At 46.1% G+C, this 19,815-nt stretch overlaps 1 protein-coding gene across 1 annotated transcript in view; it reads right to left on the bottom strand.

Annotated features, from left to right (window-relative positions):
- ULK1 (unc-51 like autophagy activating kinase 1) overlaps positions 1 to 19,815 on the bottom strand; it is an 80,500-nt gene that overhangs the window by 14,718 nt on the left and 45,967 nt on the right. The window contains exons 12-22 of the mRNA XM_084491671.1: positions 16,213 to 16,301; positions 13,900 to 14,065; positions 13,088 to 13,148; positions 12,177 to 12,266; positions 8,032 to 8,157; positions 4,410 to 4,561; positions 3,497 to 3,580; positions 3,053 to 3,315; positions 2,220 to 2,404; positions 1,285 to 1,400; positions 558 to 701 (exon numbers count right to left, since the gene is read on the bottom strand). Of these exons, the coding sequence (XP_084347797.1) occupies positions 558 to 701; positions 1,285 to 1,400; positions 2,220 to 2,404; positions 3,053 to 3,315; positions 3,497 to 3,580; positions 4,410 to 4,561; positions 8,032 to 8,157; positions 12,177 to 12,266; positions 13,088 to 13,148; positions 13,900 to 14,065; positions 16,213 to 16,301 (1,476 nt within the window). The remainder of the gene's footprint in view (positions 1 to 557; positions 702 to 1,284; positions 1,401 to 2,219; positions 2,405 to 3,052; positions 3,316 to 3,496; positions 3,581 to 4,409; positions 4,562 to 8,031; positions 8,158 to 12,176; positions 12,267 to 13,087; positions 13,149 to 13,899; positions 14,066 to 16,212; positions 16,302 to 19,815) is intronic.

Genomic DNA, 19,815 nt, shown 5'->3' with positions numbered 1-19,815 from the left:
GGCCAGAGTGCTGGCATCTTAAAAGACATATCTGTCCACCAGGAGTGCACTTCCCCATTTCCTACTTAAGCAATTCACAGCGTAAGTAACACTGCTTGTACTTCAGCATATAGAGCCCTTTCGTAACGGTACTCCTGCACTGAAATTGTTGGGCAAGGACGGTCATGCTTGCCTTTTACAGCTTATCTGCAGCCCACGAGGAAAACCATCAGAATAGAGAACATTCTTTATCTTTGTTGACCTATCAGCAACAGTGGATCTATGAACAGCTGCAGTGTTATTCCTGAAGCAGATAGAAACGATGTAAAAGGACGGTTTGCCTCACTCTTCCAGTCCTGGAAACTCCTAGCAGGCACGAGTCCTTGTGCCAGTGTGGAGAGTTACCAGCAATAACTGGGGCTGGCATGAGCCAGCACGGGAGACCTCAAAGGCATTTAGACCAGCTGAGCTCTCTTTGAACAGCCCTCTGCCACCACTGGTACGCAGCAGCAAAGACGACAGCACGTTGCTCTGCCCCCAGACATTCCCACTGGAACAGGCAGGTATCAGCCCTTTACCTGAAAACATCCTGGTCCTCGTGGTCTGTGGGGGGGTTGTTCCACTGGGAGGGGATCCGACAGTAAAAATCACTGGGGATGGGCTGGCAGAGCCCCCAGCCCGGGCACCAGAGTGCAGGGTCCCTCCGTAAGCACCTGAGGGAGCTGGGGAGACAGTTGAAAGGCGCAGACTGGCATTACAGGAAAGTTACTCTGAGCACAGCGTGCCTCACCAGGCGGTTTTACGTTCCTGTAGACTCTCACCGTGGTTACCAGCACAGGGCAGCACTCCCTTTAGAGGCATCCTGCGATGGCACAACCAGGCCAGGCCGGCGCTGACCGCAGGACGTGAGCCTGGCAGCGTCACGCACTGCTGCAGCTCTTCTCCCCTCCTCGCTTCCCAACCTGCACGCGCAGGAAGACCCACCCCTGCAGAGCCACTCACATTCAAGCTGACTGGCAGGAAGTCCCCACTTCCACAAATCTCATTCAGAAGGGGCCAAGAGAGGAAGCCTTGCCTGCCTACAAAATCACACCGCTAGCCAGCAATTACACAGCACGTGGAAGCCCGCAGACCTTCGAGCGCTCACAGAAGAAAACAAGCAAACGTCATTGCACTCCTCATGCACAGCAGTCAAAAGCCATCAGAAAAGAATCCTCCCTTTCGTGGGAGGCACCCAGCCAAACTCTTCCGCCACCCAACGCAGCCCAGGCCATCCCCCCAGATCTGCCTGGCCTTTCCACCTACCTGCAATTTCCATTGGCTTCTCGTTGTTCAGGCTGTCATTGCTGCCAGCTTCGGAGATCTGCGCCCCAAAGGCTGCCTTGAGAAGCAGGTCAGTGAGCCTGCCTGTGCTCAGAGACCTAAAAAGAGAACATACAAGATGATGCAGAAAATCACCAAGCAAGTTTGGGGCAGGTGCAAAGTTTCAGCTAAGTTTCACTCCGTTTTGTGCCATTGCTGGTCCACAACAACTACAAAGCAAAGAGCCCCAAACTGAAATAACCACTGGCGCTATTCCTCTCTTAGCAGAACATCTGAAGCACCTCCCGCTACTTGCAGAAAGCTTATGACTACTTTGACTAACTGCAGTAACGAAAGAACTGAGTACAGAATTGCTGTAAAACAATTTTTCTTTGATGGAAGATACAGAAATGAATACTAGAGAACTCTTCCAGATCGCTGGAGAAAGTTGCTATCAGCAGAGAGGCAGATAAGAAAAGTTTAACACTAACACCTGAACAACTTTGTATCCTGCAACATTCATGTCAGTACCTGGCTTTCAAACGGATCTTTGAAGACCTGTGCCTGCAGTTTGATAGGCAAGGAACACCTCTCCCTCACAACAGGCACAGGATCCAAAAAGAGCAAAGCACACATTTGAATAATTGCAGGGAGTCTGGTCTAATAACCAGATCCTTGATTCCCCACTTGCTGAAACCCTGGGCACTGAACAGTGTGAAGCTGTAGGCAATCTTTCATTTTATAAAATCTAGGCCGCAGCCTGCTTCTGTAGAGAAAGACTTTAAAAAATCTGCATAACATCTGCCTGCAACCCAAGGGTGCTAGCAGATGACTGCAGAATGCTTGCAGACACGTTATAATTGAAGTTGTAGCTTTGAAATTTTCCCCACTCATGTTAGGGAATGAAGCACTACTATGTAAAGCAGACCATAGCTCACCTGCCCTTGATCTCTTCCACAGGCCTCAATCCAAAGCCAGTCTGCTGGCAGTGGAAATGACCGATCTCCTTCAGATCTGGTAGGGTCTTGTTCCGTGTTGGTGTCATCATGACCCCCTGATGGGCCAAGAGGGTGAGAAGGTTCTGGGAACTTGGAGTTTTGGGAAACTCAAAAGGGGACACAGCCTAGGAAAAAGAGAAAACAGAGATCAGTCTTCAAAATGAAGGATGAAGGTTCCGCTCACCCCTCATTTGTTAATCAGAATTAAATTGTACACTTAAAAACAAGCCTGAAATAGGAGGAAAAGAGGGAGAAATTCCAGCCCACACAGCTACCTGTCCCCTATCCCAGAAAGACTAAACTGAAAGGACAACAAGCTCTGCTGAAAATTTGTAGTAGCCTAACATAAGCACAGAGAAATGCCATCGCTGTGCCAGCTTCACATCAGGCACTGGGGCTTTCACCCACGTAACCGCCTGCAGTCTCTGCTGGGGATTCCTTCTGGATGCACACTTGTGTCACAGGCTGTGATGTACAAATCAACCCTGACACCACAGTGCACTAATGCGCTTCTGTCCTAATCTGGGCAGCTTCTTTTCATTGCCTGTTTAAAGCCCCGGACTCTGCTCAGATGGTGAATGCTGTTGCCAAGTGAGATCTGTCCACTAAGAACTAGGACACTGCCACATTTCACACAGATCACTAAACAGCCCTTGAAGAAAAGGGAACAAGTAGTGATAAATCCAGGTCAGAGATATCTGAGCAGTGCTTCACTCCCAGACAACCCAGCAAATCAAGCCATGAGAAACCCAAAGGCAGACTCCTTGACATACCTTTGTAGGGGAGCCCATGATAGTTGGCAATGGGCTTCTCTGCATGAACTCAGACAGCTTTGGTGAGGATCTGAGCTGCCGGCAGTGCTGCAGGCCATGAATCTGCAGAGGCTGGCTGACTGGGGTATGGCCAAAGTGAGCAACTAGAGGATCAGAGTGCTGCTTGGTTATCTTCTGCCTGCAGGAATGCAAATCTGACAGGTTGGGAGCACTGTGGAGCCGGGAGCCCATCCCTCGAGGAGAGTGTTCGGGCGCTGAGGCACCTGGAGAGCCCAAACACAGTGACAAACCGTATCATTCTCGGGTTCTAAAAATAAAAGCCAGCCTGATCCCAGGATTCACCGCGAAGACATCCAAGGAGGTACGTACCCAACCCTGAATGCCCTGAGACTATGGCTCCGGCCTTATCCATAGGAGTAACAAGGAAAGTAAGGATCAACTCACCAGCCATGGTAATCCGGCTTCTCACTTCTGCTCCAACAGAAGAGGGGATAACAGTCTGGCTGGGCTGCTCTGGGATTGTTCCAACTTTAAGGGAACAAAATCAAAGTTTATTCAGCATTAAGTTTTCATAGGCAATGACAATACTACACACCTCCTATTTTATAGAAAGGTAGTAGTCATCTCTCCCAATCTTCTCAGCCCTGGCTGTATAGCGAAAAGATCAACAACTCCTGTAAAAGGAGGACAAGAGCTCTGGCTGGTATTCATTTAGCCAGGTTTAGTCTGACTTTGCACAAACATTAATTCAGAGGAATAGAATATAAATATTCTCCATTTCCCCATCAGCAGAGACTAATAAATATAGGATGGGAGACTCTAGGGATATAGAATAGCTAGTTACATCAGTCTGTTCCTTTACAGGAAGCAGCAAATTGCATCATTTGCACACTAGGGTTTTTCTTATCTTCTTCCGCTTGATTTGCTCGTTAGCATCTGGATCAGGCTATCAGGTAATCAGACAGCTGCATTTCTGTAGACACAGTGAAGTTTCAAGCCCTTCCAGAGCCAGTCAGAATTCTGCTCTGAAGGCAATTGGCTCATATTTTTCTCACTTCAGCCCAAACTGGTAAAAAAAAAAAAATACTTTCCACTTACAGAAGCCCTCTGGAGAGGAAAGCAAAATGTTTCACACAGACACCAAAACACAGCTCACCTCTCCTGAGGCTAATAGGTATTTTCCTCTCCATTTTACTGAAGCCAAAACACCTGTCAAATATTCTATTGAGAAGAGCCATGGGGGAACACAACAATCTGAATTCCTTATTACGCAGAGGTTACAGCTGGTCAAAACCTCCTTTTTACAGGAGAGAGACATGATTTTATTAGAGCAGCAATATGCCAGTTGACATCTTACCTTGCGGTGATGGCATAAATGGCTTGGCACCGCCGAAGGAGAGCTTTCTAGAGCTGGGCACAGATCCATGCTCTCCAGGATAAGGAGGGGAAGCACCAGTTTTAGGAAAACCAAGAGGACTTGTACTGCTAGATCTCCGGACCGTACCAGACCTTGTAGGAAACAACAACAACATGCGCATCACTTCAGTTGCCAGTAAGGAAAATAGTATCACCAGACACTCAAACACACCCAGCTAACTCCACAGAAGTGGAGCTTCACGGCTGTTTATCTTAGATCAAAACCCGACTATACTAGGAGTGCATAAATATAGATTAAGATGATAATCCTTGTTCTCAAGAGTTCCAATCCCAATAAAATTTTGCAAAATGAATGAAAAGAATGAGAAAAAAAAAGAATGAAAAGAATGAGCTGGATTAGCTCAGCTGTAAGCAGGGAAGCTGTAAGCCTGTCATCTTCTAAAAAGTCACTTTTAGACACTTGCAGGTATCTAAATCAGTCCTGAATGAGACAATTTCCTATTTTGCTGTGTCCTGGGTGTTTATTGGAGGTAGTGTCTTCAGACTGCACTGAGAAGGTTTTATTCAAGTGTTCCTCCTGTACTGAGCCGTGCACTCCTTTGTCAGAGCAGCCTGTAAGTTAAAAAGCTCTGTGAGTGCACGTTGTGCTGCAGGGAGTTATGCTGTGCCAAAGGAACTGCTCTGTAACAGGGCTTTGACTCAACTCAGGAGAAGCTACAAAGCGAAACAGAGCAGTGCGTGGCTGTCAGGTTTGAAACAGCTGAGTACTACCCAGAGGAATTTCTCTTTGAGGTGGAATGGTCAGAATTGCCTGGGCTCCAAACTCCCCTAACTCCTTGTGAAACCTCACCTTAGAGAATTAGAATTAATTTGTACAGGCCACACGTGCAGGAACCTCAAGTATCACCTAGCTGCTAAAAAGAAACCAAGAAGAAACTAGAATAGGGAGAAAGTAAGTACAGCCACACCACCACTCTGGTGAGAGATGGGGTTTTTGTATATTAGTTATCAATATTTGAATGGTTTCATCACACTTTAAGAACACAGCCTAACTACTGAAATGCCAACCTGCCTCTGCAGGCTCCTTCACCAAGATCCCACTGCACTCCTTTATGTGAGAAAACAATTTTTTTATCAGACCTACTCTTGATTTGGAAACATCTTTTCCATTGTTGAAAGAACATTATTCTCAGCCAGTGGGTGGTTTTCTAGACAAAAATCAATGAATATGCTGAAAAAAACGTGTGCAAGCCACTGAAAGATGCTGTCACCAAGGTATCCTGCCTCCTCTCCCAGCAACGCACTATTAATCTGTCCGTGCATATCTGAACAGAAGGAACAAAGCCATAAAGGTTTCGGCAGTACGAGCAGGGCTAACTGCATTACAGGCAAACCCATCCTGATGAAGTGGCAGTATGTCTGTTCAACAACACTACCAGGCATATGGCATTACTTGATCCCATGCTTCAGAAAAAAAAATTAGTAATTGAGATATGAGTTTGATTTTTTTTCCCTTCTCCCTCCTCAACCCCACCCCAATATGTTTTTCTGTCAAATTAATCCACGCTACATTCACAGGCTAGGGAAAAAAAAAGAAATCATTTAAAGTTTTAACCTAAAAATCACTTCCGCTCATGTTGCTCCCAACTGAGAGGCCTAACACTCACTAAGTGCCTGGCCCTGAAGCAAAACTAATGTACAAAAAGAAAACACCCCTGACACAGTAAAAAGACACCTAGTGACAGAAAGAAAGCATTGCTCTGCCAAATTTTTAACTCTTCAGAACATCAGCCATCCAGAAGACTAATTGTTATTTATTGTGAGCTTGCAGGAAAAACCAGGAGCTGACTGCAGCTGCTGAAAGGTGTGGAATGTCAACCACCACCCTACGAGACATGGCATAGGCAAGGAGCAGACGAGCAGGACAGGTGATGTGGCCAAAAGCAAGCACACATAATCACCACCTCACCACATGAGATATCTACCCACAAACAAGCTGTGCTATACCGGCATCACCAGCCGGTCAGATGACAGCAGTCAATACTGCAAAACAGAGCGTATGTCAAAGCTCTTAGTCAGGCTACGTGCCAGCCGTGATGAGGCATTTGGCTGTAATGGCCTATTTGATACAGCTGATGGAAAAGTGGAATCACACACAAAACGCTTGATGAAGTTTTCTCCTTCCATTCCTGAAGTGTGTCTAATCAATTTTGCTGATTAGAGGAAGTGATGATGAGAGATAAATATGGCTTCCTGGGGCAGGAGACAAAACATGACGCCAGAGATTTTGTGATGATGCTAAAAGCAGAGCGTGAATCATCTGATTGGTTCCATTCCTCGAGTTCCTCTGCAGGGACGATGCTAATCTCATCATTACAGAGCGCTGACTAAAAGGAGCAAAACATGACAGTTTGATCCCAGACTTGTTTCCGCAGGCTGCGAGCCCAAACTCAGCAGCCTGTCACCGTGCCTGGTGCAGCCTCTGCACGTTCTCCAGAGCTTTTTGTACATCACATGGAGGGCTGGGACTCTTTTGTTAGGTTCAGCACTAACAGGGTGCACAAATACTGCTGTAAGAAATATAGGGCATGTAGGAAACTGGAAGGAGCTTACCACCATTCACGCATTCAAAGAACTGAGCATAGAATAGTATTAAACTAACACTGGCACAAAACAAATCTCTTCGCTGATCCGTGGCTAATATCAACATTGTGTCTCCAATTCTGGGTCCACTCTGAGTAAGCCTTATCCTTAATTAAGCTGGTAAGAAGCCCAAACTCAGGCTGACACAGGCATTACCCTACTTCTGAAAACTAAACTTTAAGCAATCCAGATACTTGGAATGTTCTCTGCCCTTGCTGTACAAACTCTCTTTACGATCCTGTACGCTCCTCCTTCTACAACATGGGCTGCCACCGTTAATCCAGATCTCAAAACTGTAGGAGTCATAAATTACATGTGTCAAGGGACAGAAGCTTGGTGTTTTTTGGAGGTAGAAGACATCACCACCAAGGAAGGCAGCTGCACGCAGCTGGAGGCTGGCATCCGGCTCATCCTGACGGCCCTCAGAAGGCATGCTCTGCCTCACAGGCAGGAATTACCCGTGACTTCATCAGGATGCATAACCACATTAGTATGCAACTCGTGTAATAAACATCTATGGTGTGACTAGCTACAGGAACTGATTAGTACAGTCAGGTAAGTTTTGCATCCCTATCCATTTCAGTCATTTATCTCAACGTTTTCCTTTCATAGAGGCAAGTGCCAAATGGATGATTGTCTCTGCTTGGCCCACCAAACTGTATCTGGCAGACCCCAAAACGCCCAGCCTACCCAGAAAGTTGATGGGAGCTATCTCGCATAAACAGATGCTGACAAAATGTACGGTACCTGGCAACAAATAAGTTTCAACATCACTACAGAAATACTCCAAAGCTAAATGTTACCACAAAACATAGCCTGCCTTGGCTCCCTACAGCAAGGGGAAAGGCCCACCACTCAAGAAGATTTTTAGAGATAGAGAGAACCTACTGTAAAAGGCCCCCCAAGATGTAATGCGGTGTAACACGCTGTGACCCCCTCCTCCCAGCCCCAGCACTTACCGAGGAGAGGCGTATTGGTGGGGAGACTGCAGGTTCTGCTCGATCCGCCGGTAGTTATGGATCTGTGTCGGGACCGGAATGGGCACGGAGTGTCCGTACTTGCTGCTGGAAAACTGCCCCGGCCGGCTGTGGAAAGGAGACAAAGCCTCGCGTCAGGGGTGGGCCTTCAGCCAGGTACCTGCAGATATTATCTTCCCCAAGCAGCCTCACGCAGGGAGCGCCCCCTTCACTGCTCTCAGGCTGCGGGTTTGTACGGGGTGGCAGTTCAAAGCCATGCGAAAGGGAAGTGGCAGCACACATCTCCTGAGAGCAGGCACCTTTCTTCCAGCACACTTCCCACCCACAGACTGAAGCCAAAACACACACCCAAGCGCACCACTCCCTCCAGGAAAATTGGAGCCCTGCTGGTTCATGCCACAGCTGGCCCAGTTTCCAACAGACTCAGATCCCCAGCCAAAGAGCACATCACCGAACAAAGGCTGAACGCTTGTGGCTCACACAGGACACCAGCAAAGGTTTTGCTGCCAAGAGCTATCTGCAATTCATGCAGGGACACTGCTGCACCAGTGGCGCCTCCGTCAAAGCCTCAGCACACCACGAAGAGAACACACACTTCTGGTGCACTTCAGAGGATTTGCAAGTTAACTACAGCGTGGAGAAGGCAACTCGGGAGAGAATAAAATCCGGGGACAGGAGCTGGTATCGGTATGCCCATCAAGGTCAGGAAGAATATCATGCACACGAAATGGGACAGCCCCATTCTGCAAATCTCAGACTTTCCAGTTTCATCTGGTATATCAGCTCTATGCAGGTAAATCAGCTCACATCTGATATCTGTTCCCCCAGGTGACAGTCTCCCTGTTATTCTTAGCCTGTATGCACCACTCAGCAAAACCCATGCTATACAAAAACCATGCAAACACCACATTTAACTAAGTAGCTGCCTAAAGTCTTTTCCCAAAGGCTCCAGAATTCTTGGATTAATTGCCATGGTGCTGTTATTTACAGCTGCCAACATCAATTGCAGGGAGGCTGCACAATTACAGAAAGACCTTATTGGTAATGAAGGCTTCTGCAGTCTTCCTTGCTGTCAGGGTAGGACACACACCTTGGCTTGAACCCTTGAAGCAGGAAGTATTGCTTCTTTGGGTCTAACACTCAGAGAGGAAGTGTTTTTCGTAAGGTGAGGAAAGACGTTTAATTCAGCAGGAGTGTACACATGTGCATAGGGCACAGGCTGTGTCTTATTTGGCAGTTCAAAATATCCCATCACCAAAATTTCTTTTTTGGGGAAGGTCAGCAGTACTTTGTGGTTCATGGTGACAGCATTCAACAAAACTGATCTGCAGTTCTCCACACTGTGCACATGAAGACACTCCTCATTCACAAAAGAACTCATTAACTAATAAAGGCTGAAAGATCAAAATGTGATTCTAATTTCTCTCTTCCTCTCTTAACATATCTACTATTTTTTTCTATTATTTTTATTCATTTAAATTCTACATATTCTTCTTTTCGTGTTCTTATCTCTCCCACCAGAAAGACTTCACCAACAGACTCTCAGTCTGCCTCTAAAAGGCATCACCTAAGCTTTGATTTTTCACTAGCATATAGTAAAATAAAGACATTCAAGGTTTCTAATTGCTCAGTGGAATGGTGAGGGTTTTGGTGTCTCTGCCTTCCATCAGTACTTGACACTGTGTCAGACAGACATAAAGCAAACAAGCTTTAACCAACAAATCTGAGGGCTGACGTCAGACTTCGCACACATCCTGACTTCCAACATAAATTTCAAATCTTCAATCTGGCCAAAATCCTTTAAGGGAAAAGATTTCTTGGGTGAAAAGTCTCTCCCTCTCCCCAGGATTTACATGAATCCTTATAGGAGCCAGGTGTCCTACACAAGGTACAAGTTGCAAAAGAAAGTGCCCAGCTGACATATACTAAATCTGCTAATTGGCCTCAAGCCTTAAAGACTACAATGGACAATAAATTTGCAAAGACAAAGAGATAAACCTGGGACAGGGAATTTAATTACTTGAGAGTAATTAAGAGCTCTTTAAAAATTGCATGAAATCAATTAGCATGGGATATATACAAGGAAGTACCGTTCGTTAGAATTATTAAACATTTTCAACAAGGAAGTATTAAAAAAAATATCAGCCCTCAACTGTCAGTGTATTTCAGTTCAGCCTAATCTTCGCCTTTTAGTTAACAACGAGGAGAGCTGCTCTAGAGTGCATCGTGACATCCTGAGGAAAACCCACCACTGGCCACTAAAATAGCTTTTGCTTTCTGTCCCAGTTGGGCCACATCCAAGCATTGCTTACTAGCCTAGAGCCACACACGAAAGGGCAAACTGCTGCCTTCTAGCAAGAAAAGACAGAGGAAAAGAAAATCAAGCATTCTTTGCACCAGTGAAGCTGAGTGCTGAACCAATGGGCCTCAGGAAATCTACAGCGAAGAGCACTGAAACTTGTGTTAATAATACTTCTGATGGACAGATCAAAGATCATGTTTTGCACTCCAGATTTGGAGTGACTGCCCCACCATTTCATTATCTATGTTTCGTTTCCCATCCTGGACAGGTTAGGAAGTAACTTTTCAATGTTTCTTTAAAGCAGATATAAAAGTGGGAAGTAGCTGCCGAGGGTGTGGAATCTGCTCCACAGAAGCTGCAGGAATGAGCAGGAAAGACGGCAAGAGCAGCAAGAGGTTTAGATCATAGCCACCGGCAGTGCCTTTCTGCCTTATGATCCACTACAATATGATGAAGAGAAGAGAGCAGTGAACAGTAGGCAGCATTTGAAGTGAACTTCCATGAATTTCTACTCACTGCTGTCCAGAAACAAGGCCAAATCCTTTAATAAAGACTGATCCCCAGAATGCAAAGGAATCAGTTTATTCAGAGTAAGCTGTTAAAAAGCTTAGCAGGCAATGGCATAAGAAGCCTCATACAATTATACTGCACACTGTGGTACGTGCCTGCCAATTAATCTGATCACGTCAGCAAGGCTTTGAGCTATATTCTTCTCCTTTACATTTATATGCTTTCAGGCTATGTTTTGTCATTTTCTGGACTCTCTTTATGTGACGAGTGTGTTCAACACAGACTAGGACTACATTTTCTTCTTAAAGATTTTAGGGTCATCCCTCCCCCAGTGTGAACTCCCCTCACCCAACATGTGCCATATTGACAGAAGAGAAGATTAAAGCTGTCCTGCCTTCCCAGCAGGCACGAGTGAGGTGAGAAGCAAACCTGTCAGCTCCCTGTAAGCTAAGCACGAACCCGAAAGCTTCAAGCTCTAAAGTTTATAGGATTACTTTCCACTGACCATTAACAGCTTCTGAAGAAAAATGCAACTGGACCTGCTGGCGATGCTGGGCAGTTGGTGCTGTTGTGTGTGGGCAGCTCTCACCTACCACAATTCTAAAGGCCAAAACTGAGTTGAAAACAACTGGTTCAGTTGGAACTAAACCTGTGACCACACCTGTTTGCGCCTGTTATGCTTACTCATGCATCCTCTCTAAGGGCCGTGTGTAGCAGCATTACTTTATACAGACGTAGAGCAGTGAGCTGCTTGGAGCTTCAAGGAAACTGCAGACAATTAAGTAAGCCCAGGTCTCTGTCCTTCAACAGCAAGGGGAGATGAGCAACACCCTTCCACACTTGTCCTCCTATCCTTTGTCCAGTAATTCAAGCCCACAGTAGTTTCAGCCTTGGCTAATGCATTTTGCTCTATTTCACTGTGTGAATTTAAAAGCAAGGGTCTTCAGCTGGAATAACTCACTGCCTCTGCAGGCTGAGCACGGAGGGGATGAGTAGCACATACATACAGTGGAGTAGATTAACTCTCTGCTTGAGAATAATACCTGCCCCCAGGGAACAGAGTTAATTCCAGTTCTACTGCATTCTCTCTTAGCCCCTTCTGAGGGCCAGTGGTGGGAGAGACAGGCTCTATATTTGGGATGGATCAGTGCCCAAGGCTGGGGAGTTTCTCCTGGGTGTTTCTTGTTACCCTTTAATTAAAAGAGAGATGTGGATCTTGCTCAGCACACCAACATCTCTTAAAATTCTATCCTGGAAGTCAATGGGAATTTAATTAATCAAAGTTGCACAATCACCACAAAACAGTCCTTCTTACCTGGAGGGGCTAGGAGAACTGCTGTAAGGGGGAGAAGGAGACGGTGTCCTTCCCTGGCTTTCCAAGCCTGCTGAAGTCAGCAGAGAACTCCTGAAAAAATGGCAGACAGAACCCAGGTGTTAGAGCCTGCGAAATAACTCTGCTCCCCGCTGCAGAGCACAGAACAGAGCTGTGCCTGTCCCGCACCCTCTGCTGAGTCCAGTCATAGCAGCCCTGGAGCTGTCATGCTGCCCCACCTACACTCCAGTATTCAGGCACCACATGCTGATTGTCTGGCAGTGTTACAGTACCAACAGGCATTTCTCCCATGCCGTTTCAACCTGGTGTAAAAGCCTTTAAGCAAATGAAATGCAGTTTAGTCCTGAGGGATGAGGAAGCCAAGCATAAATGAATAGCAACTCTAGAAGCTGTGCGTTCACATCAGCATACGCACGTTCTAGTTCTTATGCAATCCTTATATCATGTTAGTGCAACTCTTCCTAACCCCAAGAACCTAGAAAAGCATCACTGAAGTTTGTCTCAATGGCTAGTCTTCTAATCATGAATTTGACAGGAGTGAATGAAGATAGATGAAGTAACGAAGAACACCATCTTTTCATACAAGTTTCTTTACAAAAACAAGGGTGATGCAGAAGGGCTGTTTGCTGGCATTAGTGTGTTACAAACATAACTAGAGCAGAAAGCTTTGTTCCAAGTTGTTTCCAAATGCTGGAATACACAGTCCTACAGCTTTATTTCTGACTCAGACCTGACAGTGGAAACTGAAAATGGTCAGAAACAGGCAGGTAACAGTCATCCCTATCATGAAAGCTAACTCAGCAACATCCTTCCCCCATTCACCAGAACCCAGAAAGTCCCTAGTGTGCAGTATGCTCCAATGGCCTCATTTGCAGTTGCCCAGGTGCTCTTACCCACTGTACATCAGACTGTCTTGGATTGGTTTCCCTCCTGCAGCCTCAGCAGTCATATCACCTAAGGAATAAGGAAGTGAAGAAACATTAATTTGAGATCAATTCCTCAATTGGAGGAAATTTCAGTTTCAACTGGAAATGTGGCTAGCACTAAGCATATGTACATTGGTCCCATTGCTGCTCCCAGGAAGAATAAAAACAACATTGAGCTCTTCCTTATGTGAGGATTACACAGCAGAGACCTGCCTGTCACAGTTCAACCCTTCTAAATCCCTCTCTTAATAAAAGCAGTGCAACTGTGGAAGGAGGAATAAAAGCATTTATCACTAGTCCTAACTCAGCAAATCATCACACACATGGCTGAGATTGAACAATATCCTTCTGCTGGCTAAGTACTAATGCATGAACATACTTAGGTGTGTGCCTGAACTGCAGCCCTGGACCCTGTAAACACATCTATTTCATGCAATTCTTATCAAAGTATAAATACGCAGAGGTACTAATGTGAAATTCAAAGATACATGTACTTGAGCCTACTTATCTTCTTTCCCAGTTGGATTTCCAGTTTCAGTCTCTTACTGAATTCCCCAAATAACCTTTACTCTCAAATCCTATCTTTGAAGATAATTACAAAATATCCTATGAAGCTAACCAGGGAGACAGAAATCTCTTACAGTGTGAGAACTACAACTCTCCTGTTACTCAGCCAAAGCAGACAGGTTTAATCACTGTTTCAGCTGTGTATTAACTACCCTTAACATCCACATCCCCCCTTCTCCTCAGAACGTCTGCATTTCCAGAAACCAACTTACTTGAGAACTGTGCTGGGACCATAACGAAGTCATCTGTGTCACAGGATGAATTCTTACTGCTGCTTCCAGCAGAGTCCTTCGATCCATGCAGAAAACCGGGGGAATCCTGGGTAGGAGATGCCAGCGTCTTCTCTTGCAGCTGCTGCTGCATCTCTCCAAGGGACTGCTAATTCAAGAAGAAAACAAATACTGGCTTCAGTACAGCTACTTCTTCATTCTGCTGGATCCTTTAAATCGAGCCGTACAAGGCTACAGACAACATTTTGCTCATAAAGCAGGGCTGATAGTTTGCCAGGGGCAGCTGTTCAGTTTACTGAGAAGGAACAGTCTTTTATGCCTATGTCAGAACCGTGCACCTTTTGTTACAAAAAACATAGTATTAGCATGTCTGATGTTCCTTGGATAAGAAAAAAATCACTTAAGGTATCACAACACTCTGCCACTCCTGAGGCTTTCTGTATCAAGCATGCATTTGCTACCAGCTCAGTTTGTAAGGCCAAGAAAAAGGGAAGAGCCTTCAGCAAGTTTTTGGTTGTTCTGTGTTTTTTGTTTTTGAACATTACACCTTCAGTCTCTACTCACATCCTTGCAGTAAGCACTCAGGAACAGGTATGGAAGTGTCTCAGCATTTTTCCGACAAATCTGTTTTGCTGTAATGCTGATGAGGAGTTAGAGAGGTCTAAAGAAGACAAAGCATCCAAGAGATAAACACCTCACAGCTGTCAGAGGCATGACAGGCCCCAAAAGAGCTCCATTTTTTCTCTTTCAGCCAAATGACGGATAGTCCCACAATCCTTTTACAGATAGATGGAGGCTAGATGGTTTTAGAAAGTTGTAAGACATCTCAATTGCCCACTGTGCAGCTCATAAGACAATCTTCATTCTAATGCACTTTTGGGCTGAAAAAGATCAGAATCAGCTTGCACTTGGGCCCTAATAAAGCCTTGTCCTGTATCTACAGGGACTGACTCCCTGCACGTGCAATGCATGCAAGCAGAAGGACTTTCCCAGCTGTCAAAGCTGTCTCTTTTCCACATAGCAATGCTGGCTCTGCCTGCAGATGTGGCGTTTTTCACGTGCTGAGCCAGTATAACTCTGTCCGCAAAACTTCCAAACGCAGACCAGGACTGGTGCAGTACCCTTCTCACATGGAGACCCCAAAGTCTGCACCACCCTCAAGCTTCCTTGAGCTCAAGTGGAGAGAGTCTATTTTTCATAGCAGCTACCCATTCCTGGAGTCTTATGGCCAAGAAGCACCCCAGCCAACCACCCTTCTACCTATGGTTGCAGGGGGAAAAAATACAGTCAGGAATCCAATTATGTGCCATTCAGAGCAGAATCGACCTCTCCTCTCTGTCCAGTCCGTACCATGAGCACCCAGATCAACTGTAGATAGTGCCCCTCAAGCTTTCCCACACCAGCTCCTCACAGCAGATGCAATATCTTCCATGTGAAAACATGGGGAGAAAGGTTCAGTCATGGCACTTCCTGGAAGAGGCTGAGAAACCTTGGCCCAGGGAAACCTCAGAGAACAAAGCAAAAAAGCAGCAATGCCAGGCACAAGAAAAGAAAATTCAGTCTTTCTCCCTTTCCCATCACACCACCAGCATTCCTCAGTTCAAAGTCAAAAGGCAGCTTTCACCAAGAGCCTCCGAAAACAAGCTTTCAGTTCAGTGAGCTAGAGGAATGTCACTTCACTGGTCAGTTGATATTCTGCCCTCCAGGAAAGTTTTCATCATTTCAGGTAACCAGAGAGAAAAACCATCAGTTCAGATCAGCTCTGACAAGACCACCAGACTGTGGCAGGCCTGGTCTGGGCACACAGCTCTGCTGAATGTCTCTCTGTGGTGCCTGGGATTGCTGGTCAGAAAGGAGGAGGCTCACCTTTCAAAGAAAGGGTGGATCTGCTGTCAAGCTGCAGAGACTTTGCTTGAGAACAGAGAACCTCTAGCCAAATAAGCATTACTATGCCCTGAATTAGTGGCCAGTTTTTGGGTTGTTGTTTTATTATTATTATTTTTGGTTCCAAGGAGCTTTCTGCCTCTCCCAACACAAGCTAGCATTAACACCAACTCCTTTCACAAAGGTTTTTCACGTAATAGACAACGACAAATTGAAGTATTTCTTGTAGAGAGAAAGACAACCTTCAGAACCCAAACTCTGAGCAGACTGGGAAGGACACTGCACCAAGCACAGGCAGAACTACAGTGTTCAGTAACTTGCAGCAGATGACAGCAAAAGCAAGGCTGTACTTCAGAGAAGCAAGCAGAGAGACCACTAACATAAGCAGTGCATCCTTGGAGCTGTACTTACAGGAGGTGATGCCAGGTGGGAAGTAGAAGAGCTGCTGGAGGAACTACCGGAGCCTGAACTGGGATAAGAAGGCATTGGCACAGAAGCAGCTAAAAACAAGGAGAGGGAGAAAAAAATATAACATAAATTAGTTGTCAACCTGAGATGAGTCAATAAAAGAAGGTCTTTTTCATTGTTTCACATCAGGTTTACTTCACGTATCAGATGCTGCCAAGTAAAGGAGAACAGCAGAAAAATTAGCATGCTGTTCAGCTGCAAGATTTTCATCCAGCCCCTCCTCCCCACGCTATTTCAGTTACAGCTCTTAGGGTGGATGCAGAATATCCAACCGAGATCGGGGGTCTACCCTACGGCTGACCTATACAGGCACCAGGGTGGTTTCTGCCCTGGAGAGCCTCCAAAGCACCTTTGTAAATGAAGGGAAAGTTATGCAGAAAAACGGACTGAGTTACTCAGGCCAGTGACACAAGTCAGGAGCTAGACTGCTGCCACACCCTCACAGTTTCTTCTTTATCAGCCCTTGTGGCTCAGAGCACCTACCCCGAACGCTGGGAGCTCTACTATGTAAACCACATCTGCTCAAGCCAACACAGGCCCATTAACCTCTTCAATCAAGAGGCATTACTCCACACGAAAACATTATGAACTCGGTCAAGATACAATCACTGCACATTTATCAAGTCTCTGTGGGGAGGAGAAACGCACACTCTGACAGAGCGACCGCACTGGGTGAGAAGGGAGGGCAAACAAAAGGGTCCTGGCCCAGAGAGCATTCGGCATTTGCAGGCTGGGAGCTCCGGGCCTTCCTTTGCAGCAGCCCTTCGTAAAGGCCTCGCAGAGTTGTGCTCCTCAGTTCGCCTCAGGACTCCCAGAACACACTCAATATCCGAGACATCCTGTGGACACAAATCTCTTTGCTATGAAAAGGTAACTTCTCATTTTTGCTTTGTGCTTGCTGCCCCCCCAGAAGGCATTCAGGCATCCCAGGCCACGTACTATAAAACCCCACAGATGTAATCATTCCACAAGGAAACAGTCCATTGCTTCTTATTCCTCAGCTCATTCTTCCTCGGTGACACCTTCTGCAAGTTGAAGAGCTTTTGCTTATTTAATCTCTTCGTGCAGAAGTTGTTCCAGAGCGCTGGCTGTTCCTGCAGCCCTTCTCTTGGCGTTTCATGGTTCAGTATCAGAACCATTCGCTTTATTTAGTTCATTACCGAACTGTTTTTCCTGTTATCCTGAGAGAGGCACACAGCTCACGCTGAAAGGACAAGTTAGCATCGACCTTCAGGCAGAAAAGATGATGAAGGCATCACAAGAGCAAAGAACATTCAACTCCAACGACTCGTGCAAGTGAGGTTCAATAAATTGCTTGGGAGAGCTCAGCTCAGAAGGGAGACGAGTCAAAGGTAACAGTGACTCCTCAGTGGGCTTTGAAACTTTGAGTGCTTCAAACTTGCCAGTGCCCCAGCACCAGACTACGTGGTACAAAGATGCAAGAGAGTCCCAACATTCTTGCTAGGCTACTTAAAATCAGATTTCACTTTGCAACCACTTTGGTATTTGAATGACTTTAGACAGAGATCAGAGGTGATGATTAAATGAGAAGAACATTTTGCTTTGCTCCTCTTCCATTGTGCTGGCAGAAAATCAGCATCTTGTATCAATTTCTACCTTTACAGGACCTGTGTTAATGACTCCCTGCTTCATGCAAGGAGGAGTAATAACGCCTCAAAGAACACTTCTGTTTGAAGTAAACCTACTCCTGTCATTAACTGCACTGGCTGCTACAGCACACTTACTCCACTCAACTGGCTAGAAAAATAAAAGTACATCTCTCTGCAATTAATAGTTGAAACAGTGTTTTAATGATAAAAGAATGGGAAAATATGCCTTTTAATAAAAGGCTTTAAAACATTTAGCCTATCAAAGGAGTTAAAGGATGAGTAGCTGAGCGTGTCCCAGCACAAGCAGAGCAATCACCCGGCTGCTGAACTCCTCACTCTGCCAGGGACGCAACCAGACCCAGCAACAGAAAGACCAAGCCAAAGCAGCACAGACTGAAAACTGGAACGGTGTAACTGGGGTGACAGCAGAGGTTAGGCTATCCTACAAAGGGGGCGATTCAGCAGAGCACGGGCCCTCCTGCAGAAGTCCCATGGGGACTGCTGGGGTGGCTGCAGTGCCACGCGAGCAAGCACACACGCGGTGCCTTCCCAGCTTGTGGCAGAACAGCCGGGCAGTGCTCACTCCACTGCAGCTTTAGAGCTTAGGTCTATAACGAAAAAAAAAATCTTTGCAAAGCTTTGTTAGAGGCTACTTTATTTTTACGCCCTGCATCTATGCTGTACTGGGTGTGTCCCCAAAGTGGGCCCTGCAGTTACAGCACACCGGGCCCAGCACAGGAATGAGCACCGTGGCACCCTACAGAAGGACGTTGTGGGAGGTCGGTCAAGGACTTGGCATGGAGAGCCACATCGCCCACAGCCAGCATCCTCTTCCAGCTCAGTGGGCTTCCCACACAGCTGGTGCATGCTCCCCACGCTCAGGGAACACACACAGAGGGCTGAGACCTCGCCTGCAAGACGGAGAGCCCCGTCCTGCCTCTAACACGCTGCTTCTGGTCCCAGAGAGACTCCTGCAGAGAAACCCCTACTGCCTTCCCTATACAACTCCCAGAAACCAGGGGGGACGTTTCCCCCGTTATCTTGCCAGCTCCTACAGATCAATTGACCCTTGTGCAGACAGCCCTCCCCATTAAATAAAGGCTCTTTTAGGAAAAGGTAAGTGATTTTTGAATTATATCCACATGGACATGCTGCAAAACTTGTGCCACAGTTCATTTTTCCTGGAATTAGTATTTTCATTAGAGTCATTTCAGGGCTCTCTCAAGGTCCCTTCCACACTATTTTGGTTTCGTGTTTATTATTGATTTAAACCTGGCTGCAATTGAGACTTTTCTATTTCTGTCTATTTGCTTTGGCCAGCTTTCCACTAATCTCTAAAGGAAGAGAAGCAGACAGGCTTCTCTGCTACCAGCTGAAACCCAGATTAAAATTCTATCTGCATGAAGCACAACCTTTAGATACAGCATCTTTAATCATGTTCTTCCTTAAAACCCAAACTCCCCAAATCCACTCTGTAATGCTGTAAGGCCCAACACAAAAGCTCCCGATGCTAAAAATGAACTGTCAGCCCATGCAAGTACAGCCCTGGCTGCCATAGGCCTGGCAGTGCATTTCTCCCTGCCAGGCACCCAGGAAGGGTTGGAAGCTCGACACTCGCTCCCATCTCCTCCACACGCCCAGGCACTCCCAGTTCAAAATTAAAAAGGGTGCAAACACTTGGCTCATCGTGCTTTCAGCTCAAGTCTGAACGTGGGGAATATTAATGTGAATTGTAGGCCCCCACCCAAATCCAAAAATTGCTGGATTGTAATTGTAATGTAAATAAGTCTCTTCTCGTAATTGTCCTCTCCAACTTGTTCCAGCAACAAAACAGAGTGGATGTTGCATAACCAAAGTCAACTGGTTTCAAATGGGAGAGCTACGAGCTGCAGAGGGAAGCCTGTGCTCCAGCTGTGTGGATCTTGATCCTGGATCC

This window comes from Aythya ferina, assembly GCF_964211825.1.
Source record: "Aythya ferina genome assembly, chromosome: 17".
Classification (NCBI taxonomy): Eukaryota; Metazoa; Chordata; class Aves; order Anseriformes; family Anatidae; genus Aythya; species Aythya ferina.
This window is presented reverse-complemented; position numbering and strand designations above follow the sequence as displayed.